The sequence below is a fragment of the Eschrichtius robustus genome, chromosome 16 (assembly GCF_028021215.1).
Source record: "Eschrichtius robustus isolate mEscRob2 chromosome 16, mEscRob2.pri, whole genome shotgun sequence".
NCBI lineage: Eukaryota > Metazoa > Chordata > Mammalia > Artiodactyla > Eschrichtiidae > Eschrichtius > Eschrichtius robustus.
Genome location: NC_090839.1, coordinates 30,901,491 through 30,928,988, shown reverse-complemented (window position 1 = coordinate 30,928,988; position 27,498 = coordinate 30,901,491). Strand labels below are relative to the sequence as shown.

General features: G+C 40.3%; 1 protein-coding gene across 1 annotated transcript in view; it reads left to right on the top strand.

Annotated features, from left to right (window-relative positions):
• Positions 1 to 1,047: 1,047 nt before the first annotated feature.
• The window catches only part of DNAAF9 (dynein axonemal assembly factor 9), a 146,989-nt gene continuing 120,538 nt past the window's right edge, over positions 1,048 to 27,498 (top strand). Inside the window, exons 1-2 of the mRNA XM_068565644.1 lie at positions 1,048 to 1,226; positions 24,386 to 24,465. Coding sequence (XP_068421745.1) covers positions 1,144 to 1,226; positions 24,386 to 24,465 — 163 coding nt within the window. The 5' untranslated portion in view covers positions 1,048 to 1,143. The remainder of the gene's footprint in view (positions 1,227 to 24,385; positions 24,466 to 27,498) is intronic.

Here is a 27,498-nt window from a genome sequence, read left to right as displayed (position 1 = left end):
GTTACCTCTAAATAATGGTGGTTACTTGATCAGGACTTAGAACTTGAGGAAAAAAGTCTTTTCCTTTCTTGACTATGAAAAATAAGTACTTTTAATTTCTAGTTCCTTCTTTTGGTCTTCCCTCAGCTAAACTCGCTGGAGACACCGTCGACACTGTACAGATCGTTTATTTGTAAAAGTAGGATTTTCAGTTAGTGATTTAAGCACCAATTACTGTGGCGGAAAAATAGCTCTAATAGGTTTTAATTGATTATAAAAAGATAAATACAGGACATTTAAGGCATCCTGACAAAGTCAATATACGACGCAGGACAAAATCATTAAATACGTCCTATATATACAGGATGCCTGGAAACTGTCAATTACACAGAAGACTGACGCTCGCTGGGATTGGGTTTCTTGCATACGGCCCTGCAGTCGGAAACGGGTCGAGTCAGAATCTGAACTGTAAAGGGCAGGGATCCTCTGGGCCCCTGTGAGCCCCTAACGTCTGCGCAAGGCTGGGCGCGCACCGCTAACCATAGGTCGGCTAGAAATCGGCTGAATGTTTGAAGGGAGGGTGCACAATTGACTAGCAGCAGGTGAAGAGACAGCAGCAAGGAACCGGCCTGGAAGACCGGGACACGAAAGCCGAGCACCAGGGCGGTTCAGATCTCCGCGCCAGGGACCTGCTGCGGCAGCAGAAGGCTTTGCTGGAGGCCGAAGTGGACTGGGCGGGGTGGAACGAGGCCCCGCCCCCGGGCGCGCCCGTGTGCGTGGCTGGGGGCGCCGCAGAGTCCCACTCCACGATGCGAAGCCTGAAGACAGGGCAGAGCGGCGGCGCGGTAGCTTTCACTCTGGGGACCCACGATCCCAACGTCCAACCCGGCCGCCTCGAAGCTTAAGGAAGACTCGACCCGCAGCTGTGCGCTTACCCCCATCCGCGCTCTTTGCAGGCGTCCGGCTCCGCCCCCGCCCCCACCCCCACCCCCACCCCCACCCCCACCCCCCGACGTGCCCCCGCCCCCTACGTGCCCCCGCGCACCGCGCCCCCCGCCCACCCGGCACGCCCAGCCGCCCCGCCCGGCCGAAGCGGGCCCGGAGACGCTCCGCAGGCCTGAGTGACCCTCGCAGCGGCGCTGTCCTCCTCCGCCGCTCGCAGCCATGGACATGTACCCCCCACACCGGCTGGGGCTGCCCCGCGCACGGTCCCCCGGCGGCCCTGGCCGCGGGTCGCCCTCCGTCAGGTACGCGGGGCCGAGGCCGCAGTGGGGCGGGCAGGCGGTTGCGGGCTGTTGGGGTCTGGAGACGCCTCCCGCCGAAGGGCGTGGCCCGATATGGCTTCCTTGCGGACGGTTTTTTCCTGAACGGTTCCCTGACGAACGTTTCCCGAGAAGCGGCTCTCGGTGCAGAGGCTCCCACAATGGTTCCTCTGTGAAGACCCCCTATTATAACATCCCCAACCCCATAGAACATTTCCCCCCCGGAAAGATTCGCCTATCGAGAACCTCCACAGTGCTTTCTGTATGATTAATTCACTTGCCTTCCCCATAGGATATTTCCCCCACTGGGCCATCTATGGAGACGTCCCCTCACAATAGCGCCCCTTATAGAACCCCTAAATGGGTTTCCCTCGAAATGGCTTACCTCTCATGTTCCCCTACAGTAGGTCTCCTTTAGAGCCTTTCCCTCTCACTGTGCCTTCCCTAGAGAGTACTCCCCTCCCGCCCCCTAGAAACACCCACACGGACAGCATCTTCCCTGTTTCGCGTTTCCCCACCTCCCCCTGCCCCAGCCCGAGCCTCTCCCTCACTCCACGATGGAGAGCGCAGGTTGAGGACAGGTGGAGGTCATTAGGGGCCTGGATAAGGAAAAAGGGGCCAGAACCCCCGAAAGCTGCGGATCCCAGGCCTCAGAGCCTAGAGATAGAGCCCCCGGGTGCCTCATTATAGGGAGGGTCCCCGCCCCCTTTCGATATATGAAGATTTTTTTCTGCTGTCTGCTTCCTGTGCCTTTGGGGCTGACCTTGATAGTCTCGGTATTATTCGTGATGGAGCTGGTTTGGGGCCGCCAGTGGAGTGTGGAGGTTGGAATGATGGAGGGGTTGTAGCAGAGACCATTGAGAGGAAGGGAGGAAGAGAGAGAAATGGGCTTTGGTTCTGCTAAACTGTCATTAAACCAGAAGAGGGTTTTTATTTGTTTTGTTTGCTTTTTCTTTATTCTAGCTACTTAACAAAGCAAATACGCTGTTGTTTCCTTGAAAGAAGGTTGTCAACTTACATGTGAGAATGGTCTTTCCTGTATCCTTGTTATGGTGTTTAAGGCATTGTATTTTGGAATTTTTGCTCTCAAATCTTTTTTTTCTTTGTTTTGTTTTTATTTTGTTTTAACTCCACCAGATTCATGGAGAACAAGAACTAAATCTTAAAATCCAGTCCCTCTCTTACTTACTGACATTCCTTCTTCCACCCCACCTATTAACACATGTTGGTTGAATAAATAAAGGATGGGGAGGTGGGACTAGATACCCTTGGTTGCATTTGGGAGTCCTAATTTGCTTCTGATTTGGCAGGTGACGTTAGGTGACATATTTGGACTCCTGTTCTGCTCTTCAGTGGAATTTCAGTGGGCTTTACAGTTCCAAGTGTTTAGCAGCTTGTGGTAACCATCTCCAGTCTGTCCTAACGTTTCTGGCAGCCAGTTTCACTGTTAGAAAGTATTTAAACTTTGAATAAAATAGAAACTGCACAGGATACTTTAGAACTTGAAGCAGCCACACTTTAAATCCAGGGTCTATGTAGACTTGGGGTTCATCCCATATCATCTTGAGCTTTGAAGTCTGGAGTCCTTGAGACTTTTAGGGAAAAAAGAGCTTCTGAATAAAATCCATCTCTAAAATAACTGCTTCCTTCCTTGCTTCTGGTAGCATGTCAGTATGCATTTTTTTTTTGTAAGTAGTGTTTTTATGCTAAAAAGATCAATGTCGGCTAACTTTACTAATCATACTCAAACTCCGAATTTTCCATCACGTGGTTTGAGTGAAACTTGTTAGTCTTCAGACATAGGGTAGTGCAAGGAACCCCAAGGCCTGGAGGTTGTATACCTTTGGTAAAAGAAATTTTGTGAAAGTTTCCCTCCTTTCCCTGCCGTTTTTAACTGAACGTGCTTTTCTTACTCATTCAGTCAAGCCTTTCCCAGATTTTGACGTTGAACGTTTCTAGAAGGTTTGTGCTCAGCACTTTCCTGTCACCCATATTTGGCTTCTTTGCTGCACTCTGACACCTGAGTGATGAAAGAGGCGGGCCTAACTGGTGAAGCTACATTCCTAAACACGCATAGATAGTACTTTGCAGGTGAGTGGTTCTCTTCTAGCAATGGAGTTCATTTTCACAGATGAGCAGTAGAGATCAGGAGTTAAAATATTGTTGCTTAGATCTAGAAGCTTCTTTTTAATGATACGGTGGTCATCAGTGCTGTCCATCAAATATCTTTGGTTTCTGTCTCCTGGGCATGTGGTACCATTGTACTTGCTTGCACCCTTGAAGATGGATATGGCGTTGTTAGTTGCTTTTGGTCAGTGAAATGTGCACAGGAATGATGTGCATCCCTTCATGGTAAAAACTTCTGGTGTGTAATTTGCCACTCTTTCCCTCTGTTTTGGTGATTGTTGGTGCTCCAGATGGTGGCTAGTCTCAGTCTGGGAACCAGAGCAAGCTTCCAGGTGACCTATGTTTGACACGTAGAGTGAGCAAGAAGTAAGCCTTTGTTTCAAGCCACCGAGATTTTGGAGTTATTACCAAATAACTATCTTTACTTGTACTAAGGAACCAGTGGAAATAGTTGAAATATGCTTTCCTACTTCAGATCTTTTCCTGCAGAGGAATCTGATCCTGCTCAGGACTTGTTTAACAGTTTAAATTTCACTGCCTCTTTATGCAAATAATCCAACATACACTGTGCTAGGTACTGTGGATTCAAAGCAGTAAGGCAGGCCTCTGCCCTTCAAGAGCTCCTTTGTAAGTGGAGAGAGGTAAAAATCATAATACAGTGTGGTGAGAAATAAGTATTGGGGAGGAAATAGGGCTGAAGGAACAATAATGTAAGAAAGCATAGTCAGTTTGGGGCTCAGCAGTTGGAAGAATGGAGTTGCCATTTACTGATATTGGGAACATTGGAATAAGAGCAGATTTGTGGAGAAAATAGAGTTCAATTTTGGCCTTGTTCATTTGAGTTTCCTAATAGATAGCCAAGTGGAGAAATTGGATTAGCATTTGGATATATTAGTCTGTAGTTCAGGAGAGAGATTGAAACTGGAAATACCACCCATAATACTGGTGACTCCAAAATTTTTTTTTAAAGCTATGAGACTAGATAGAGACCCAGGGAGTAAATGTAGATAGAGAGGAGGACCAACATCCAAGCCCTGGGATATCCCATGTAAAAAAGGCAGTGTAGCAATGTCTTCCGAATTCTGAGGGTAAATGGTTTCCTACCTCTGAGATAGGGGAAGAATCAAGGATAATCAAATGATAAATGCAAGAATAGACTATTAGATTTGGTAATGTGGAGGTCATTGGCAACCTTGACAAGAACAGTTTTGGTGCAGTGGGCTCAAGAGGATATAGAAGAGGAGTTGAAGACAGTGAGTATAGATAGTCACAGTGATGTTGTTTCAAGGATTTTTATTAGGGAGAGCAGAGTAATAGGGCTGTGACTGGAAGGGCACGAAGTGTTAGAGTTGTTTTTGTTTTTAGGTGGGCAGATAGCATATTTGTAAGTTAATGGGAATGGTGGAGTACAGAGAGACAAATTGATGATTAAAGAGAGAGAAGGGACAATTGCAGGGGTGAAGTCCTTGAGTAGATGAGAGGGAATGGCGTCTAGGATATAAATGGATACGTTGACCTTAAGCTCGATAGCTACATGGACAGTTCATCTGTGGTGATTATATTGACCCAAATACTGGTGAATTGGTAGCTTGGTAGTGGGACAGAGTGAACGTTCTCTTCTGATTACTTCCATATTCTCAGTTAAATAAGAAGGAAGGTCTTTAGCTAAAAATGAAGAGTGGGGGAGGTGTTGGAAGTTTGAGGAGAAAGAAGGTGTAAAATTCATCCAAGAGAGTGGGAAAAAATGAGTTGAATAAGGAAATATTTTAGGGCACCAGGTGCCCACTTGGCATTTGTGGTCATAAATTTAAGGTGGGTGAGACCCAGTTAGCATGGTTGAATGCTTCCCCTTCAGCTGTGTTGAGCTGCTTGGATGTGGGCACTGTGGGAGGGAGTGGCTGAGGTAGGATAGAGGACGTAATTGGAAAATAGGAGTAAAGGAACTGAGAGGTAAGGATAGTGGAAGGGTTATCTCAGTGCATATTGAGATCATCATGAATTAAGATGGGAGTAGTAATAGCAAAGAGACAATGATCCAGAAGCTAAATCTTGAGGGAGTGTGGAGGACTGAATGACCTACAGGTTTGTAGATGTCTGTAACAAGGAGGGATAGTGGGTGGTTATTGTTTGTTGGCATGAAGAAATCATCCAAAATAAAATACAGTTTCTCACAAACAAAGGTGTGTTTCTAGATTAAAAGGACCCTCCAAGAATCCAGCACAATTAATTTAAAAATATCCATGCCAAGGCACATCATCATGAAATTTTTTTTTTTTTAGAAATTTATTTTTTGTTTATTTTTGGCTGCATTGGGTCTTCGTTGCTACACGTGGGCTTTCTCTGGTTGCAGCCAGCGGGGGCTACTCTTTGTTGTGGTGCACTGGCTTCTCATTGTGGTGGCTTCTCTTACTGTGGAGCACGGGCTCTAGGTGCTCATGCTTCAGTAGTTGTGGCGTGCAGGCTCAGTAGTTGTGGCTCGCAGGCTCTAGAGCACAGGCTCAGTAGTTGTGGCGCATGGGCTTAGTTGCTCTGTGGCATGCGGAATCTTCCTGGACCAGGGCTCAAATCCGTGTCCCCTGCATTGGCAGGAGGATTCTTAACCACTGCGCCACCAGGGAAGTCCCCACATCATGAAATTTTTGAGCACTATGAAGACAAAAGAATATCTACAAATCACATAGAGTCATGAATCATTAGATTGTAGCAAGAATGGACACTAGAAGATAATGGAGCAAGGAGTGCCTTCTGAAAGAAAATGGGCTCCCACTCAGAATTCTGTATCCAGCCAAACTCTCAGGCAGGTGTGAGGGAACAATAAAGACATTTCACACATGCGAGGTCTCATAGTTTGACTTTCCATGCGCCCTTTATTAAGAACTCACTGGGTGGCGTGTGCTCTAGCAAAAAATTCTGACCGAGGAGTTCCTGTGCTGGAGTTCTTCTATACCATGTATAGGTGGGATTTTTTTCTTGTTAAGGGACTCATAAGGAAGGACCTTTGTTGCTTCTGGAAATTACCAAAGGGCTGGAACCTTTTTTTAAAAAAAATAAAATAAATTTATTTATTTATTTATGGCTGCATTGGGTCTTCGTTGCTGCGTGCGGGCTTTCTCTAGTTGCGGCGAGCAGGGGCTGCTCTTCGTTGCGGTGTGCGGGCTTCTCATTGTGGTGGCTTCTCTTGTTGCGGAGCACAGGCTCTAGGCACGCGGGCTTCAGTGGTTGTGGCACGTGGGCTCAGTAGTTGTGGCTCACGGGCTTAGTTGCTTCGTGGCATGTGGGATCTTCCCGGACCAGGGCTCAAACCCATGTCCCCTGCACTGGCAGGCGGATTCCTAACCACTGCGCCACCAGGGAAGCCCCGGGCTGGGACCATTTTTTATTGTCATTTCCCATATTGCTTGCCCTAGTGCTTAGGTCAGTGTCTGGCACATAGTCAGTACTCACTAAATGTGAACTGCTGTTGTTAGCTATTATGAAACACTGCTTGCACTAATTATTTATTGAATGAATAAAGAATAATTACAGGTGAAACTGTGGGCTATGGGTGTTCAGAGAATGAATAATCACAGTTGTAAGCTAGATGGTGGGAAGGTGGGTCACCATAGTGATTTTCTATAGAGAGCGCTTACGTAAAGCCTCACAGAGGCAGGTTATCTCTTCAGGTGATGTTTATTGGTCAGGTACCAATACCCGTGGTTCTCTTTTGGGTTTACAGATCTACAGAAGTGGTAATTGTCCCTGCTTTAAGAAAACTCAAAATACAGAGCAAGACTATGACCTTGTGTGTCTGAAAATGTGAAGTTTCACCTTCAGTATACTTGCTTGGATGCTGGCCAGGGAGGCTTGGTTTGGTGCTATAGAAGTAAAAAGGGTTTGCTTAGTTACATTTTTATGGCCTTATTTCTGGCCCAGGGTGGAGGTCTAAGTATGGGTTTCCCCCTGCTGTCAGAAAGTAGAGCCTTCCTAGGAAACCTTTTGTAAGGTGAAACAGCCTAAAGCGAAGGAGCAATTACCTTAGAACACATCTTGCTAACAGAGGCACAAAATAAATCAGGATAAAGCACAGATGCTCACAGACACAGTTCAAAGCTATGGAGGCTTGTTGCTGTTATGCTGAGTGTAGTTACCAGGGAAGGAGCTTGGCAGTGCCACTCTCATTGCTCCACTGCAAAACAGATGCTGGCTATCTTTGTTTTTCACCTTTTTTCATAAAAGCAAAAACCCTCTTCAGATTTCTTTCAGTTAGTGAAAACAGGTAGGTCTTATGTAAAAGCGAACTTTGAAAAGCAGGGGATGCCCCTGTCTGCATTTTCACATATGTCTGGGATGACTGTGTTCTGAGGACTCTTATTTAGTGAGTATAGTTGCATTAATAGTGCACAGTATTGTAACAGTGTTTCCTAGCTCTTGGGCTCTTCTGTCATGTTCTAATTTTTGGAGAGGGGGAGTAGATGAGATGCCGATGCCCTCAAGAGTTCCACAGCTTAAATACTGCTTTGCCCTGAAATTAAAAAGAAAAGAAAAAGCAGAGTTTGCTACTTGGGTATTTAAAACTGTTTTCTGTGATTTTGAACCCTAGTTCGAGGGAAAGTTAGCTAATTTGGCATGCTTTTTGCTTTCAACTTGTTTGAAATAATATTAGGTTTATAGATGATTTGTACATATGGTACATAGTGTTCCTATATGGCCTTCACTCTGCTTCCTCTAATGTTAACATGGTGCATTTATGAAAACTAAGAAATTAATATTTGTACCGTACATTAGTTTACTAGGTAAACTTTGTTTACTTAGTACATTTGTTTTTATTTGGAATTTATTACTCCAGACTTTATTTGCCCAGTCTTTCCACTAATGTCTTTTTTCTATTCCAAGATCCAATCCAGGATTCCACAGTGCATTTATCTTTGGCATGCTTTTAATAGTCAAAGAGGTGAGGGAAAGTACTTGTGGATGCCTTTTGAATGAAGACCTGTGAAACTGACTTTACAAAGAGCAGATTGTGTGTGGAAATGCTCAGAGAAATCTGGAGAAAAGGAAGAAAATGGGAAATAATATATTGTTACAGTGGAGCATAGTGACAGACTTTGAAATAACATTTTTCATTTGTGGTGGGTAGCATTTTCTGAAGTTCTCAGATTTAGTTTGTAGAGAGTCTTATATACCCCAATTTGTGAAATATGCATAGACATGAATTGCAATTGGGTACAAGTTTTAACCATTTTAGATAAGGTGACCTGTCAGTTAGGAACCATGTTTGGCAGCTGGTAGAAGATGCTTAACAATAATGACTTAACTTTGAGGTTTACTCTCTCTTGCAAAAGATGTCTGTCTAGAGGAGGGCAGGCTAGGCCTGGTATGAAGTCATCAGGGAACCAGGCCTCTTCTGTGTTTGTATTTAGCAAATGGATTCCATTTTCTCCATAGCTTCATGGTCACAAAATGGCTGCAGGAACTCTAGCTATCCGGTCTGTCAGGCAAGAAGGGGAGAGAAAAGCGGCAGCTTTCCTAGTTGAGTCAGTTCGTTCCCTTCAGAAAACTTTCCCAGAAGCCTCCACCTGATGGCTTTTGCATGTCTCATTGGTCAGCTCTAGAAGCAAAGGAGCTGTGCCAATTGCTGCTCCAAATAAAATTGGGATACTATTGGGTTGGCAAAAAGGTTCGTTTGGTTTTTTCCTTAAGTGGCTCTAGTAGTGCTTAGTTGTCTTTAACTTATTCGAAACAATTTTGTTAGATTGTGTTATGACAGCTGTCATATCAGCATGCATTTAAAAAAAAAACTTATCAGGACTTCCCTGGTGGTGCAGTGGTTAAGAATCCACCTGCCAGTGCAGGGGACACGGGTTTGAGCCCTGGTCCCGGAAGATCCCACATGCCGCGGAGCAGCTAAGCCCGTGTGCCACAACTACTGAAGCCCGCGCGCCTAGAGCCCATGCTCCACAACAAGAGAAGCCACTGCAGTGAGAAGCCTGTGCACCTCAATGAAGAGTAGCCGCTGCTCGCCGCAACTAGAGAAAGCCCGTGCATAGCAATGAAGACCCAACGCACCCATAGGTAAATAAATAAATAAATAAATTTTATTTAAATAAATAAAAAATTAAAAATGTATCAAAATTGGTGAATTTTTGTGTAGCCACTTTAAAATTGAAGATGGAAGAAAAAAAGCAACATTTTCAGCATATTATGCTTTATTATTTCAAGAAAGGTGAAAATGCAACTGAAACGCAAAAAAAGATTTGTGCAGTGTATGGAGAAGGTGCTGTGACTGATCAAATGTGTCAAAAGTGGTTTGTGAAGTTTCCTGCTGGAGATTTCTCGCTGGACAATGCTCCACGGTCAGGTAGACCAGTTGAAGTTGATAGCAATCAAATCAAGACTTTAACTGAGAACAGTCAACATCATACCACGCGGGAGATAGCTGACATATTCAAAATATCCAAATCAAGCGTTATCCAAATCAAGCGTTGAAAATCATTTGCACCAGCTTGGTTATGTTCGTCGCTTTGATTGGGTCCCACACAAGTTAAGTGAAAAAAATCTTCTTGACTGTATTTCTGCATGCGATTCTCTACTTAAACATAACGAAAACGTTCTGTTTTTAAAACAAATTGTGATGGGTGATGAAAAGTGGATACTGTACAATAATGTGGAATGGAAGAGACCGTGGGGCAAGCAAAATGAACCACCACCAGCCACACCAAAGGCCGGTCTTCATCCAAAGCAGGTGATGTTGTGTATAAGGTGGGGTTGGAAGGGAGTCCTCTATTATGAGCTCCTTCCGGAAAATCAAACGATTAATTCCAACATATACTGCTCCCAGTTAGACCAACTGAAAGCAGCACTCGACAAAAAGCATCCAGAATTAGTCAACAGAAAATGCATAATCTTCCATCAGGATAACGCAAGACCACATGTTTCTTTGATGACCAGGCAAAAACTGTTACAGCTTGGGTGGGAAGTTCTGATTCATCCACCGTATTCACCAGACATTGCACCTTCAGATTTCCATTTATTTTGGTCTTTACAAAATTCTGTTAATGGAAAAAATTTCAGTTCCCTGGAAGACTGTAAAAGACACCGGGAACCTTTGCTCAAAAAGATAAAAAGTTTTGGGAAGATGGAATTATGAAGTTGCCTGAAAAATGACAGAAGGTAGTGGAACAAAATGGTGACTGTGTTGTTCAGTAAAGTTCTTGGCAAAATTGAAAAATGTTTTTATTTTTACTTAAAAACCGAAGGCACTTTTTGGCCAACCCAATATTAGTAAAAAAAAAAAAAAAAGGGGGGGGAGAATGGATATGGATTAGGCACCTGTTTGTCTCTACCACAGAGAGGTAGCTGTGTGGATTGAAAGTTATATTGCTTAGGATTACTAATGGCTGTGATGAGCTACACGAAAATGCTGGGAGAAAATTCAAGTCATCGAATAGTTAAATGATGCCAACACATTTCTCAGTCGTGTGTGTGTGTGTGTGTATCCCTTCAGTTTGAGTCACTTTATGGTCACTGGTTAACCATGTATTGGTTATGACAGCAGTAATGTTGCCTTTGCTTTTTCCATTGCAAATTGTTGCTCCAGAAAGGACATCAGTGGGAAAGGACATTTATTGACTTGAGACACATCCTGCCTTCTTGGCTTTCTTCCAAGTCTGTTTTATGGAGGGAATAAATAGTTGCCACTTTAATGCAGGGCCAGCTTTCTTAAGTCCTTAAACCCTTTTCTTAGCAGTCCTGCAGTAGCTCCTTGTAATCAGTATCTGAAGTCTGGATTAATGCTGATATAATAATATGTTGTATTACTCCTGCTGTTGATTTTCCCCCCAATATTTTATTATGAAAACTGTTTGGAAGTACAGAAAAGTTGAAAGAATTGTTCAGTGGACATTCATGTATATTCATACCTAGATTCTCTGCTTAATGTATTTGCTCTGTTTGCCTTATCATATAGTCATCCCGCTCTCCATCCATCAATTCATCCTATGTTTTAATGCTTTTCAAAGTAAGTTACAGACATTGGTATGCTTCAACCCTAAACATTTCCTGGGATTGATTTCATAGGAAGAATACTCTCTATTTCAAGTGACAGAAACCCAACTCAATAAATTAAAGTAAAAAAGGGAGTGAATGTATTGGCTTACTTGGCTGGAAGGAATAGTGGGGAGATAGACTTGTAGGAAGACCTGTAAGAACTAGGGCCTCAGGAACTGGAACCAAGACTCTGCTATCAAAATAGTTGCCTCTATCTATATAGCCCGAAATCCACATTCTTCCTGCACTGTGACCCTAGAGGCCATTTCTCTTCTACCTCTAAAATAGGAAATCCCTGGAAAGGACTCCAGCTGACCTGGCTTGCCTCTGGGTGAGTCATGATTGGATGCTGTGGCAGAGAAGGGGCACAGTGTATGTTACCAAGGGAAATGAAAATGGAAAGCATGCTAAGTGAACTATATACCTCAGAAAGCTTTCCCATTTGTTCTCTCATGCTGACATAATGCTGGTGTTTGACTAGAAGAGTACAAAGGAGAACTACAAATGCAAAACTCCTAAATAAAATAATATTACAGCCAGCCCTTCACATCCACAGGTTCTGCATCCATGGATTCAACCACCCCAATCAAAAATGTATTTTTTGGGCTTCCCTGGTGGCGCAGCAATTAAGAATCTGCCTGCCAATGCAGGAGACACGGGTTCGAGCCCTGGTCCAGGAAGATCCCACATGCCGCGGATCGACTAAGCCCGTGCGCCACAGCTACTGAGCCTGCACTCTAGAGCCCATGAGCCACAACTACTGAGCCCATGTGCCACAACTACTGAAGCCCGCACACCTAGAGCCCGTGCTCCACAACGGGAGAGGCCACCGCAATCAGAAGCCCGCGCACCACAACAAAGAGTAGCCCCCATTCGCCGCAACTAGAGAAAGCCCAGGTGCAGCAACAGAGACCCAACGCAGCCAAAAATAAATAAATAAATGAAAAAAATATATATATATTTTTTTAATTTGAGAAAGTTCCAGAAAGCAAAACTTGAATTTGCTGCACACAAGCAACTATTTATATAGCATTTACACTGTATTTACAACTGTTCACTTAGCATTTATATTAGGTATAAGTAATCTAGAGATGATTTTTTTTTTTATTTTTGGCTGCACCGTGTGGCATGTAGGATCTTAGTTCCCCAACCAGAGATCGAACCCGCACCCCCTGCATTGGAAGCCAGAGTCTTAACCACTGGACTGCCGGGGAGGTCCCTAGAGATGATTTAAAGTGTACCGGAGGATGTGCATAGGTTATATGCAAATACTATGCCATTTTATATAAGGGACTTGAGCATCTGCAGATTTTGGTATCTGTGGGGGTCCTGGAACCAATCCTCCATGGATAACAAGGGACAACTGTATAACAATGAAAATTCTAACCACACGTGGTTTAGAAGTTATGGGGAAACAGGTACTCTGGTATATTGTAGGTGAACGTTTTAAGAAGACAATTTGGCAAGATCTATCAAAGTTTTAAATGCAGATACCTCTTAACCTGGCACTGCTAGTCTCTACCTTGCAGAAACTTTAGTACTTATGCCAAAGATGGCTGTATAAGGTTGTTCAATGAAGCATTGTTTGCTATTTGCAAAAATAATAAAAATCCTGAATGTTCAATTATAGTGTCTGGTTAAATAAAAACAAAAGAACATAGTACAACAGTTTTAAAAATGAGGTTGCGTTCTATTTACTAGCTTGGAAAGATCTTAAGGTACAATGTTAAGTGAAAAAAGCACGTTGCAGAGCAGTTACATATGTCGTTATTATGATTTTATGTAAAACAACTCTCTCCCCAAAAAACTCACCCAAACTATGTGTTCCTGAGAGATTCACATCAGATTGTTCACAACAGTTTTATAAGATGAAGTGATTCAGATTGGTATGAGGATTCACTTTGTAAAACATTCAAAGCACAAAGCATATAGAATATAAGGAGAATTATTCATGTTTTAATTGTTTAATTTTGAAAATCAAAAAGCATAAATTATGGAGGAAAAACAGGCAGAAATAAAATTTTCAAATTTTCTCCTTCATTTCCAGGGAACCAGGATAATAAAACACAAACAAACAAGAAAATATACCTGGCTATGTATACAGTAATTGTTATAAAAGCAATGAGCAGTGAATTAACTATTATGTATAAAATGGAAGATGGGGAGAACAGAGGTGATTGTTTAGAATTCAGAAATATTGTATCTGAGGCTAACTTTATTGTCAGGAAATCAGTGAGGTATATCAGGAGAAGTTCAGAGTCAGGGTGCCTGGTCACTCAGGTCCTGGGGCTGTTAATCTTTACTCAGCCTTGTGATCTTGGGCAAACTGCTTCTCTTTGGGTCTTGTTTTCGTCTTGTCATCTGTCATGTCTAGATTTTGAGCCTGAATCCAAGGAAAGTGAGAAATAAAGTATAGTATACAAGCAGCATGTTTGATATAAACAATATTACTGGGTCTGTTGAGTCTACAGGTATTCTAAAGGAGGAACTTTGTAAAGTCGTGGGTGACCACAGGCCATCTACCCAGGATGTGCCAGCTGTGCTCAGGTAGACCTGGAAGCTACAGGGCAGTGCTGTTGCTGGGCTTGGTGTGTGTTTGAAAGTTTCTATTGAAAAAAAGGAAAAAAAGAGTGGGTGGATACACAACAAACTCATAATGGTGACCTCCGGAGGTGGGGAACAGTGAAGACTTTAGTTTTATATGTCATATTCCATTTTTTTAAATAAAAAAGGATGATAAATTAATATTTTACATAATTCAAAAAGGCACTAACGTAGGTTAATTCTGGGTGCTGGAAATATGAGTGATTGTGGTTTTCTTTATACTTACCAGGTGTTTTTTAATAGGTAGCTATTTCAGTAAGTGAAAAGTTTAATGGTTCAGTGACAAACAATAGGCTATGTTCTGGTTAAAAATTAAATTTGGGAAGCAAGAAAATATTCAAAGGAAAAAAGAACTAAATTTAGTTCTACCCATTTGACAAGAAAATACTATGATAATGTTTTACTCTGGGAAGAGGAAGGTCTTTCTATGTTTTATATGCTTTCACTTTGTTTTACTTTTCACTTTATTTATTTCCCAAAATACTTGCAGGGAAAAAAATCCTCTTTTTGCTCCTGTCTTCAGTATTGTCTTGGCTTCCCACTGCAGTAGTTGGGGAGCTGTTTGTTTCCTGGTCACATGACCTGTTAATGCTTTTTGTCACTGGCTGATTCTAAGTTTGAAAGCCCAAGAGCTCTTGGTAACCTTGGTAGTCAGCTAGGGTTGGGCAATGGACCAAAGGACCAACTTAATAAAATATTTGTCGTGTAGAGAATGATTGCAAAATGAATCTTATATTAAACATGAGAAGGTGGGGAGGGACAGGCAACCATTTCCCAGGGAAAGAAGTTTTAATCTTAATCATTTTGCGGCTTAAATTCTGCTACTTCCAAAGTAGTTACTGAGTTACTCCACATGTCCTCCTTACCTCCAGCCCCCAATTTTTATTATGAAAATGTTTGAATAATACAGAAAAGCTGAAAGAATAGTACAATGAATACTCTGTACCCGTCGCTTAGATTCACCAATTTTAACTTTTACCTTATGTGCATTGTCTTTACTTTTTCTTTTCTTTTCATTCTTCTTTTCTGTTAAACGTTTTTCAATTTGCAGGTATAATGACACTTTGCTCCTAAGTACTGCCTCATGACTCTGCAAAGAAAAAGGACATTCTACTTCGTAACCACCATAATATTATCTCAGCTAAGAAAATTAATAGTCAATTTGAATATGCCCTGGATAATAGATAATAATATTATAATAATATATAATATAATTATTACCTATTATCCAGGGCATATTCAAATTTCCTCAGATGTCTCATAGATGTTTCCCTGGGTTTTTGTTTGCTTGTTTGTTTGTTTAAATCGAATTAAGGTTCATAAATTGCATTGTCTTATTATTCTTTAATCTCTTTTACATAAGAAGAGTTCTCCCTCTCTGTTCTTTCTGTTTTACATCACATTGGCTTCTTTTAACTTAAAATGTTTTAAATTATGGTAAAATACACATAAAATTTACCATCTTAACTGTTTTAAGTGTACAATTTAGTAGTATTAAGTACTTTCACATTGTTGTGCTACATTCACCAGTATCTATCCACAGAACTCTTCATCTTGCAAAACTGAAACTCTGGTACCTATTAAACAGTAACTCCCCACTCCTTCCCTCTGGCCCGTGGCAACCATCATTCTACTTTCTGTCTTTGTGAATTTGGCTGTTGTAGGTTCTTCATAAAAACGGAATCATATAACATTTGTCCTTTTGTGACTGGCTTATTTCACTTATTATAATGTCCTTAAAGTTCATCCATGTTTTAGCGTATGTCAGAATTTCCTGTCCTTTTTAAGATTGAATGATATTCCATTGTATGTATATACCACAGTTTATCTGTGTCCATAGACACTTGGGTTGCTTCTGCCTTTTGACTATTGCAAATAATGCTGCTATGAACATGGGTGTACAAATATCTCTTTGAGTCTTGCCTTCATTTCTTTGCGGTGTATACCCAGAAGTGGAATTGCTGGATCATATGGTAATTCTGTGTTTTAATTTTTTGAGGATCACTGTGCTGTTTTCCTCAGCAACTGCAATATTTTACATTCCCACCAATGGTGCACAAAGGTTCTGATTTCTCCTCATCCTTGCTAAACTTTATATTTTCTGCTTTTTTGATAGTAGCCATGTTAATTTGTGTGGCAGTAATACCTCGTTGTGGTTTTGATTTGCATTTCCCTGATGATTAGTGATATTGAGCATCTTTTATCTTTTCATGTGATTATTGGCCATTTATGTATCTTCTCTGGAGAAATGTCTATTCATGTTCTTTGCCCATTTTGAGTTGTTTGTCGTTGTTGAGTTATAGAGGTTCTTTATGTATTCTGGATATTAGCCTCTTAATAGATACATGATTTGCAAATATTTTCTCCCATTCTGTGGGTTATTTTTTCACTCTGTTAATTGTGTCCTTTAATGAACATAAGTTTTAAATTTTGATGAAGTCTAATTTATGTATCTTTCCATTTGTCATCTGTGCTTTTGGTGTCATTGGAAAATGACAAAAAATCATTGCCAACTCTAATGTCATGAAGCTTTTCCCATATGTTTTCTTCTAAAAATTTTATAGTTTTAGGTTTACATTTAGGTCTTTATTCTGAGTTAAATTTTGTATATGGTATAAAGTCAGAGTTTGAATTTTTTTTTTTTTTTTTTAATTTGCATGTGACTATACAGTTTTCCCAAAACCATTTGTTGAAAAAACTCTCCTTTCTCAATCCTGGTACCCTTGTCAAAAATCATTTGACCATGAGCACATTATAGTAAGTGAAATAAGCCAGTCACTAAAAGAGTTTATTACTGGGTTCTCTATTCTATTCCATTGTTCTATAATCAGTGGTCCCCAACCTTTCTGGCACCACGGACAGGTTTCGTGGAAGACAGTTTTTCCACGGACCAGGGGTGGGGTGGATGGTTCAGGGGGTAATTAATGTGAGCGATGAGGAGCTGCAGGTGACGCTTTGCTCGCTTGCCCGCCGCTCACCTCCTGCTCTGTGGCTGGGTTCCTAACAGGGCGCGGACGCTTACCGGTCCACAGCCTGGGGGTTGGGGACCCCTGTTCTATATGTCTGTCTTTATGCCAGTACCAAACTGTTATGGTTAGCTTTGTAATAACTTTTAAAATCAGGAACTGTGTCCTCCAGCTTTATCCTTCTTTTTCAATATTGTTTTGTCTATTCTGGGTTCCTTGAGATTACTGTGAATTTTAGGATCATTTTTCTGTTTCTTCAAAAAAAGTTTCTGGAGTGGACGGGAGGGATAAATTGGAAGATGGAGATTGACACATATACACTACTATATATAAAATAGATAACTAATAAGGACCTACTGTATAGCACAGGGAACTCTACTCAATACTCTGTAATGGCCTATAAGGGAAAAGAATCTAAAAAAAAGAGTGGATATGTGTATTTGTATACCAGATTCACTTTGCTGTACACCTGAAACTAACACAACATTGTAAATCCATTATGCCCCAATAAAAATTAAAAAAAAAAAAATATATATATATATAAAAGTTCCTGGAATTGTGATGGAGATTATATTGAATCTGTAGATTGTTTTGTGTAGTATTGACAGCTTAACAGTATTCAGTGTTCCAATGCATGAACATGAATGTATTTCCATTATTGGTGCCTTCTTTAATTTACTTCAGAAATGTATGAATGATTCAGTTTCTCTGAATCCTCACCAGCATTTCGGTATCGTCACCATTTGTTATGGATATTTTAGCTTTTCTAATAGATGTGTAGTAATATCTCATTGTGGTTTTAACTTGCATTTCCCTATGGATAATGATGTTGAACATGTTTTCATGTGCTTATGTGCCATCTCTATATCCACTTTGAGAAAATGTTTTTTCATGCCTTTGGCCTGTTTTCTAATTGGATTTTTTTTTTACTGTTGAGTTTGGAGAGTTTCTTATGTATTCTCCTTGGTTAGATAAGTGATTTGCAAATATGTTCTCCCAATCTGTAGCTTGTCTTTTCATTCTCCCAACAGGTTCTTTCACAAAGCAAAAGTTTAAAATTTTGATGAAGTCTAATTTATCAAATTTTTAATCGATCATACTTTTGGTATCAAGCCTAAGAACTTCATTAAATCCTAAGCCCTGAATATTTATTCTCTTTTCTTCTGAAGATTTTATAGTTTTACATTAAAAATTTTAAATCTATGATCTATCTTAATTTTTGTGAAAGTTATAAGGTTTAGGTTGAGGTTCATGTTTTTGTCTTTGGATATCCAGTTGTTTCAGCACCATCTATTGAAGAGACTATATTTCCTCTATTGAATCGCTTTCCACCCTTTGTCAAATATTAATTGGCTATATTTTTGTGGGTCTATTTCTGGCTATTTTGTTCTGTTCCATTGATTTATGTGTCTGTCTCTCAGCCAGAACCACAGTCTTGATTACTTTAGCTATATAATAAGTTTTTTAAATTTTTTTGAATTTTATTTTATTTTTTTATATAGCAGGTTCTTATTAGTTACCTATTTTATACGTGTTAGTGTATATATGTCAATCCCAATTCATCCCACCATTGAGAATGATGTTTGCTGTAGGTTTGTCGTATGTGGCCTTTATTATGTTGAGGTAGGGTCCCTCTGTGCCCACTTTCTGGAGAGGTTTTATCATGAATGGGTGTTGAGTTTTGTCAGAAGCTTTTTCTGCATCTATTGAGATGATCATATGGTTTTTATTCTTCAATTTGTTAATATGGTGTATCACATTGATTGATTTGCGTATATTGAAGAATCCTTGCATCCCTGGGATAAATCCCACTTGATCATGCTATATGATCCTTTTAATGTGTTGTTGGATTCTGTTTGTTAGTATTTTTTTGAGGATTTTTGCATCTATATTCACCAGTAGTATTGGTCTGTAATTTTCTTTTTTTGTACTATCTGTCTGGTTTTGGTATCAGTGATGTTGGCCTCGTAGAATGAGTTTGGGAGTGTTCCTTCCTCTGCAGTTTTTTGGAAGAGTTTGAGAAGCTGTTGTCTAAATGTTTGATAGAATTCACCTGTGAAGCCATCTGGCTCTGGACTTTTGTTTGTTGGAAGATTTTTAATCACAGTTTCAACTTCATTACTTGTGATCGGTCTGTTCATATTTTCTATGTCTTCCTGGTTCAGTCTTGGAAGGTTATACCTTTCTGAGAATTTGTCCATTTCTTCCAGGTTGTCCATTTTATTGGTATAGAGTTTCTTGTAGTAGTGTCTTATGATGCTTTGTATTTCTGTGGTGTCCATTGTAACTTCTCCTTTTTCATTTCTAATTTTACTAATTTGAGTCCTCTCCCTTTTTTTCTTGATGAGTCTGGCTAAAGGTTTATCAATTTTGTTTATCTTCTCAAAGAACTAGCTTTTAGTTTTATTGATCTTTGCTATTGTTTTCTTTGTTTCTATTTCATTTATTTCTGCTCTGATCTTTATGATTTCTTTCCTTCTGCTAACTTTGGGTTTTGTTTGCTCTTCTTCTCGTTCCTTTAGGTGTAAGGTTAGATTGTTTATTTGAGATTTTTCTTGTTTCTTGAGGTAGGCTTGTATAGCAATAAACTTCCCTCTTAGAACTGCTTTTGCTGCATCCCATAGGTTTTGGCTTGTTGTGTTTTCATTGTCATTTGTCCCTAGGTATGTTTTGATTTCCACTTTGATTTCTTCAGTGATCTCTTGGTTATTTAGTAACGTAGTGTTTAGCCTCCATGTGTTTGTGTTTTTTACGTTTTTTTCCCTGTAATTCATTTCTAATCTCATAGCGCTGTGGTCAGAAAAGATGCTTGATATGATTTCAATTTTCTTAAATTTACTGAGGCTTGATTTGCGACCCAAGATGTGATCTATCCTGGAGAATGTTCTGTGTGCACTTGAGAAGAAAGTGTAAACTGTTGTTGGAGGGAATGTCCTATAAATATCAATTAAATCTATCTGGTCTATTGTGTCATTTAAAGCTTCTCTTTCCTTATTAATATTCTGTTTGTATGATCTGTCCATTGGTGTAAGTGAGGTGTTAAAGTCCCCCACTATTATTGTGTTACTGTCGATTTTCTCTTTTATAGCTGTTAGCATTTGCCTTACGTATTGAGGTGCTCCTATGTTGGGGGCATATATATTTTTAATTGTTATATATTCTTCTTGGATTGATCCCTTGATCAGTATGTAGTGTCCTTCTTTGTCTTTTGTAACATTCTTTATTTTAAAGTCTATTTTATCTGATATGAGTATTGCTACTCCAGCTTTCTTTTGCTTTTTTTCTTTTTTCCATCCCCTCACTTTCAGTCTGTATGTGTCCTTAGGTCTGAAGTGGGTTACTTTTAGACAGCATATATATGGGTCTTATTTTTATATCCATTCAGCGAGCTTGTGTCTTTTGGCTGGAGCATTTAATCCATTCACGTTTAAGGTAATTATCAATATGTATGTTCCTGTTACCATTTTCTTAATTGTTTTGGGTTTGTTTTTGTAGGTCCTTTTCTTCTCTTGTGTTTCCCACTTAGAGAAGTTCCTTTAACATTTGTTGTAGAGCTGGTTTGGTGGTGCTGAATTCTCTTAGCTTTTGCTTGTCTGTAAAGCTTTTGATTTCTCCATCGAATCTGAATGAGATCCTTTCTGGGTAGAGTAATCTTGGTTGTAGGTTCTTCCCTTTCATCGCTTTAAATGCATCATGCCACTCCCTTCTGGCTTGTAGAGTTTCTGCTGAGAAATCAGCTGTTAACCTTATGGGAGTTCCCTTGTATGTTATTTGTTGTTTTTCCCTTGTTGCTTTTAATAATTTTTCTTTGTCTTTAATTTTTGCCAATTTGGTTACTATGTGTCTCGGTGTGTTTCTCCTTGGGTTTAGCCTGCCTGGGACTGTCTGCGCTTCCTGGACTTAGGTGGCTGTTTCCTTTCCCATGTTAGGGAAATTTTCGACTATATTCTCTTCAAATATTTTCTTGGGTCCTTTCTGTTTTCCTTCTGGGACCCCTGTAATGCGTATGTTGGTGCGTTTAATGTTGTCCCAGAGGTCTCTTAGGCTGTCTTCATTTCTTTTCATTCTTTTTTCTTTATTCTGTTCTGCAGCAGTGAATTCCACCATTCTGTCTTCCAGGTCGCTTATCCGTTCTTCTCCCTCAGTTATTCTGCTATTGATTCCTTCTAGTGTATTTTTCATATCATTTATTGTATTGTTCACCTCTGTTTGTTTGTTCTTTAATTCTTCTAGGTGTTTGTTCTCTCATTCTTCTAGGTCTTTGTTAAACATTTCTTGCATCTTCTCAATCTTTGCCTCCATTCTTTTTCCAGGGTCCTGGATCATTTTCACTATTGTTATTCTGAATTCTTTTTCTGGAAGGTTGCCTGTCTCCACTTCATTTAGTTGTGTTGCTGGGGTTTTATCTTTTTCCTTCATTTGGTACATAGCCCTCTGCCTTTTCATTTTGTCTGTCTTTCTGTGAATGTGGTTTTTGTTCCACGGGCTGCAGGATTGTAGTTATTCTTGCTTCTACTGTCTGCCCCCTGGTAGATGAGACTATGTGCAAGCTTCCTGATGGGAGGGACTGGTGGTGGGTAGAGCTGGGTGTTGCTCTGGTGGGCAGAGCTCAGTAAAACTTTCATCTGTTTGTCTGCTGATGGGTGGGGCTGAGTTCCCTCCCTGTTGGTTGTTTGGCCTGAGGCGACCCAGCACTGGAGACTACAGGCTCTTTGATGGAGCTAATGGCAGATTCCGGGAGGGCTCATGCCAAGGAGTACTTCCCAGAACTTCTGTTGCCAGTGTCCTTCTCCCCCCGGTGAGCCACAGCCATCCCCCACCTCTGCAGGAGACCCTCCAAGAATAGCAGGTAGGTCTGGTTCAGTCTCCTGTGGGGTCACTGCTCCTTTCCCCTGAGTCCTGATGCACACACTACTTTGTGTGTGCTCTTCAAGAGTGGAGTCTCTGTTACCCCCAGTCCTGTCGATGTCCTGCAAACAAATCCCACTAGCCTTCAAAATCTGAGTCTCTGGGAATTCCTCCTTCCTTTGCCAGATCCCCAGGTTGGGAAGCCTGACGTGGTACTCAGAACCTTCACTCCAGTGAGTGGACTTCTGTGGTATAATTGTTCTCCAGTTTGTGAGTCACCCACCTGGCAGTTATGGGATTTGATTTTATTGTGATTGTGCCCCTCCTACTGTCTCATTATGGCTTCTCCTTTGTCTTTGGTTGTGGGGTATCTTTTTTGGTGAGTTCCAGTGTCCTCCTGTCGATGACTGTTCAGCAGTTAGTTGTGATTCCAGTGCTCTCGCAAGATGGAGTGAGTGCCCGTCCTTTTGCTCCGCCATCTTGAACCTGTCTCTGTAATAAGTCTTGACATCAGGTAGAGTGATTTCTCCCACTTTATTCATTTTCAGAAAAGTTTTAGCTATTCTAGAATGTTCCTTTGCCATTCCATGTAAGTTTTAGAGTAATCTTTTCTATATCTACAAAAAATCTTGCTGGGATTATGATAGGAATTGTGTTAAACTTGTACACTAATTTGAGGAGAATTGACATCTATATTATGTTGAGTCTTCCTGTCCGTAAATACGTCTCTCCACTTACTTGTATCTTATTTGGTTTCTTTAATCAGTGTTTTGTAGTTTTTAGCATGTAAGTCCAGTGCATGTTTTGTTAGATTTATATTTAAATGATACTGTGTTTTTAATTTTGGTTTCTGTGTGTTCATTTATACAGTTGGTTTTTATATGTTGAGCTTGTGACTTTGTTGAATTCACTTATTAGTTCTCAGATTTTTTTTTTTTGTAGATTCTGTGAGATTCCCTGCATAGGTCATTATGTCATCTGCAAATAGCGATGGTTTTATGTCTTCCTTTTCTATGTTTATGCCTTTTATTTCCTTTTTTTTTTTTTTTTGCCTTATCGCATTGGCTAGAACTTCCAGTATCATGTTGAATCGGAGTAATGAGAGCAGACATCTTTTTCTTGTTCCTCATTTAGTCTTTCACCATTAAGTATATTCCAAACTTTGCTTTGGAGGTTTTTTGTAGATGTTCTTTATCAAGTTGAGGAAACTCTATTTCTGGTTTTCTAAGTGTTTTTATTATGAATGGGTGTTGAATTCTGTTAGATGATTTTTCTGCATCAATTATATGGTTGTGTGATTTTTTTTCTTCTTTAGCCTGATGGATTATATTGATTGATTTACCAGTAGTGAAACAGCCTTGCATCCCTCTTGGTCATGATGTACAATTCTTTTTGTATGTTTTTGAATTCTATTTGCTAATATTTTATTGAGGATTTTTATATCTATATTCATGGTAGATATTGATCTGTAGGTTTCTATTTTTTGGTGCTATCTTTGGTTTTGGTATTAGGTGGAAGACTGTGAACATCTTGAGGGAAGACAGTGATAATGACCACTAAGTCAAGGACTTGGGGTATGGGGACATCAGAAAGAATCCAGGGGGGAAAGAGAATCCAAGGAAGGGAAGTGGTGTTGTTTGACTGGAAATACTATTGCTTGGGTGAGTGTACAGCAGTGTACCGGAACAGAGTGGTGAGGATGAAATCTGATTGTTATGGATGGAACAGTTACTGTAGCTGGTTTGTGGAGGATCTTAGATAATAATGATGTGGTAGGGCTGGGAATATGTTTACTGTAGGGGAAAAAAATTAATATAGGAGTGTTAGGGAATGAATACTGGAGACAGATCTTGGACCTGAAGGTGATGTGGACAGACCCTGTGGAAAGATCAGTCTGAAGCAGGAAAGTGACCAGCTCTCTCTCGGACTTCTGGGAAGGAGGAGGGATTGATATGGAAAGCATGGGGTCCTTAGAAGTGATATTAATGTCTGGTCGTGTCTCTTCTTATGCTTTGTTTGGGAGGAAGGGCATATGCCTAAAACCAATGGAATCAGAGATCTGCACAGAAATGGGACCAAGTACCATCTACTGACACTCTCTGATGATGATACATCAGAGCTTCCTTTAGGTCCTTAGGCCAGTTTTTGGTTTTTATCTGTTTGTTTTTTGGTTTGTTTTTAACAGACCAATGATGACCACAGTTAGGACAGATAAGTGTAGAAACTCTTCCTTGATTAAACTTCAAAATTGAGAAGTCATTGGAAGTCCTTATGGTCAGCTGCTCAGTTCTAATCCTGTCCAGCATTCATCATGAGAGGGCCTTTGGCTCCATCCTTTGTTGAGCCAGAGAGCCACTGACCATTGGTTTATAATCAGCAGTTCAGACTTAGTCTTCAGACCACTTCTGCATAATCTCTTCCAAAAAATAGAAAGAAAAAGAATACTCCCTAATTTCTTGTTATGATTCCGATACCAAAGTCAGACAAGGACCAGTTTCCATCCCTAGCAGTCGTTCTCTTCTTCATGCCTTCATGTGCTGGCACTCAGGAAGCTGATTTCTGTTCTTATTGCAGCTGCAGTCGACTCCGCCAGGTTCAGAGCATCCTGACCCAGAGCAGCAAGTCTCAACCCGACGGGATCCTCTGCATCCTAGGTCAGTGCTTTTAACAAGGTGGGACTCAGGGCTGGGGCAACTTGGCTTCTGTTCACAGGAAGATATAATAATAGTATCATCACTGTGAGATAAGCTGTGAGTTAGTATTCTTCTCCCAGCTTTTGTTCCCCTGAGATCTGTTGCTGTTTTAATGAGGTCAGGTGAGATATCAGTGAGATAGGGGGCCTGTACCACAGAGCAGGCACTTTGTACATGTTATCTCATTTCTCCTCACAGCAACCTTACAAGAAGCAGTGTTGTCGCTTTTTTACAGAGGAGGAAACTGAGACTCTGGGAGATCAAACAGACTTGCTCAGGGCCATAGAGTGGCAGAATTGGGCATTTATTTGTTCTTTAACACTGTTTTTATTATGAAAATACATCATATAATTTAAAAATTAAGACATTACACAAATAATAATGAACAAAATTTTCTAATCATCCCAGTTACCCAGTCCCACTCCCCAGAGATAATATCAACCGTATTTTTTTTTTAACACAAAAGGGAACATTTTATGTATATTGTTGTTAATCTAATTGAAAATTTTTCACTTGATAAGTATATCTTGGAGATTTTTCTATGTCAGGTCAATCTCCTTCTTTATCTCACTTTCATTTACATTCACAGTATTGAGTCATAAAACTTGCTTAGCTCAGGTTGTTTGTCTGTCAACCACCCAATTTCCTTCCCAGAAACGAACCACTTTCTTGTTTGTCCTTCCTCAGATAGTCTATGCATAATTTTATTTTTTCACTTAATAGCACTTGCATTTAAACTTACGATAGGCAGTGGGCAGAGTGATTAAAAACGTGCACTCTGGAGCCAGGCAGGTTTTGGGTTTGAATCTTGGCTTCATCACTCACTTAGCCAAGAGACATAGTTTATGGTGGGCCTAGAATTCCAGTCAAATGCTGAAACAACACTCACTGGATTCTCTTTCCAGCTGCAGCCATCAAGGGTGTGGGGGCTGTCTTTGCTATGAATTTACTTATGAATAAAATCACCTGTTTGTTACTGGACTTATGCTATTATTTCTGTTAGTTAAGGCTCAACCTAGTAAAAATAGGCAGCATAAAATTGATCATGTGGGCTACTTGAATATAGAATAGTAAAGGATTGAGGAAAAGGTCAACTTATAAGAATATCACGAGACCATATATATATATATATACACATATATATATATATATATGTTTTTTAATGAAAACACAAATGTTGCAGAAATTGATGTTTGAAGTTGGGTGTGAAGATTGAGGTAAAAACTTAATAAACCTTCAGGACAGGGACTTCCCTGGCGGTCCAGTGGTTAAGACTATGTGCTTCTGATGCAGGGGCCGTGGGTTCCATCCCTAGTCAGGGAACTAGGGTCCCACATGCTGCGTGATGCGGCCAAAAAAAAAAAAAAAACCTTCAGGACAGCTGAATGTGAAACAGCTGTATGTGAACGTGAAGCAAGAAATCAGTGAGGCACTTGTATGTTTTTAAACAGCTTCTGGGGTTTAGTGAATTCTGCTTTTTTGGGTAATTAGGGTTATCATAGCATCTCATGGTTGGTTGGTTGGTTTAATCTAGCCTTCTAGCCTCGACAGTATCCTTCTGAGCAACTCTGGCTCAACTCCCTCCACTTTGGCATTTTTCATTTAGTTATTATGGTGTAGGAAATGTTCTCACTGAATTTCTGCTAACCTTTTTTTAAAAACAGCTTTATGGTAGTATAATTCATGTATAGTAAACTGCACATATTTAAAGTGTACGATGTGATAAGTTTTGACATATGTGAAATCCCTCTTTTGGGATTTTTCTTATGTTTTTCTCATGCTTAGACTGGGGTTATGGATTTTGGAGTGCAAGACCAATGAAGTAACATGCCATTTTCATCACACGATATCAAGGATACATACTAACAACAAGACTTTTCACTGTTTATATTGACTTTGATCACTTGGCTAAGATAATATTTGTCAGGTTCTGCATTGTAAAGTACTCTCCCCACCCCTCCTTCCATATTGTCCTCTTTGGAAGGAAGTCACTATGAGCCCACACTTAAGGAGTCGGGATTATGCTCCATTGCCTTGAGGAGGGTAGTGTCTACATAAATTATTTGAAATTCTTCTGCATGGGATATTTGTCTCTTCTCCCCCATTTATTTATTTATTCAATCGTTTGTTTGTATGTCTTCATGGAGATTTATTTTATACTTTGAGTTAAAATCCAGTACTACTTCATTTATACCTTAGGTTATAATCTACTACTACTTCAAATTGTTCCAGCTTTGGCTGTTTGGGGCTCTTTCAGTTGGTTCCTACATCCCTCCCTTTGATATATCACCATAAAAGTTATAGTTTGTTTAGTACTTCTGTACTTTCTGACACTATAAGATGCTCCAGTCTTATTTTGTATATTACCTGCTTCAGTCCTAGAATCAGCCATTTCTCTAAGGAGCCCTGATTTCTTTTATTGGAGAAAGGTATTAGAAACCAAGATCTGGGGACTGGGTATGCTCTTTGCTACTGGGATGTCATTGCTTTTAGGCCCTCTCAGCTGACAAAGTAAGGAAATATATGTGTGTACCTTAAGTGGTGTATATATATACATCTGTATATGTTATGTAACTGTCTCTACTGTATTAAGCTAAACATGAATTCATATTAGTGCTTCTAGCTCTAACCCATTACTACATGGATCATTCTAGCTTCCTTCTCTTGCTTATCTGTAAACTTCCACTCCACCAGTGAGAAACTTGGCACCTACTGTCTACCATCCATTTACTTGTTTAATTCCAGTATGCATATTTAGCAGTATCAGATTTGTAGCCCAAAATTCCCCCATGGGAAACAACTTTATTAACTAGAGTATGGTGGTTACATATAGTATCTTTTGCCTTTAATTTTACATGGTCAGTCTTTTTAATGTTAGCATTTTTTGTGGCAGTTTATGTAGCTGGAATCCTTAGCAGAGGACATGCTGCCCAGTCCACTGGTTATTTTTAACTCTGTAGCCCTTTCTACTTCAGGCCTTATGTAGGCCAGGTC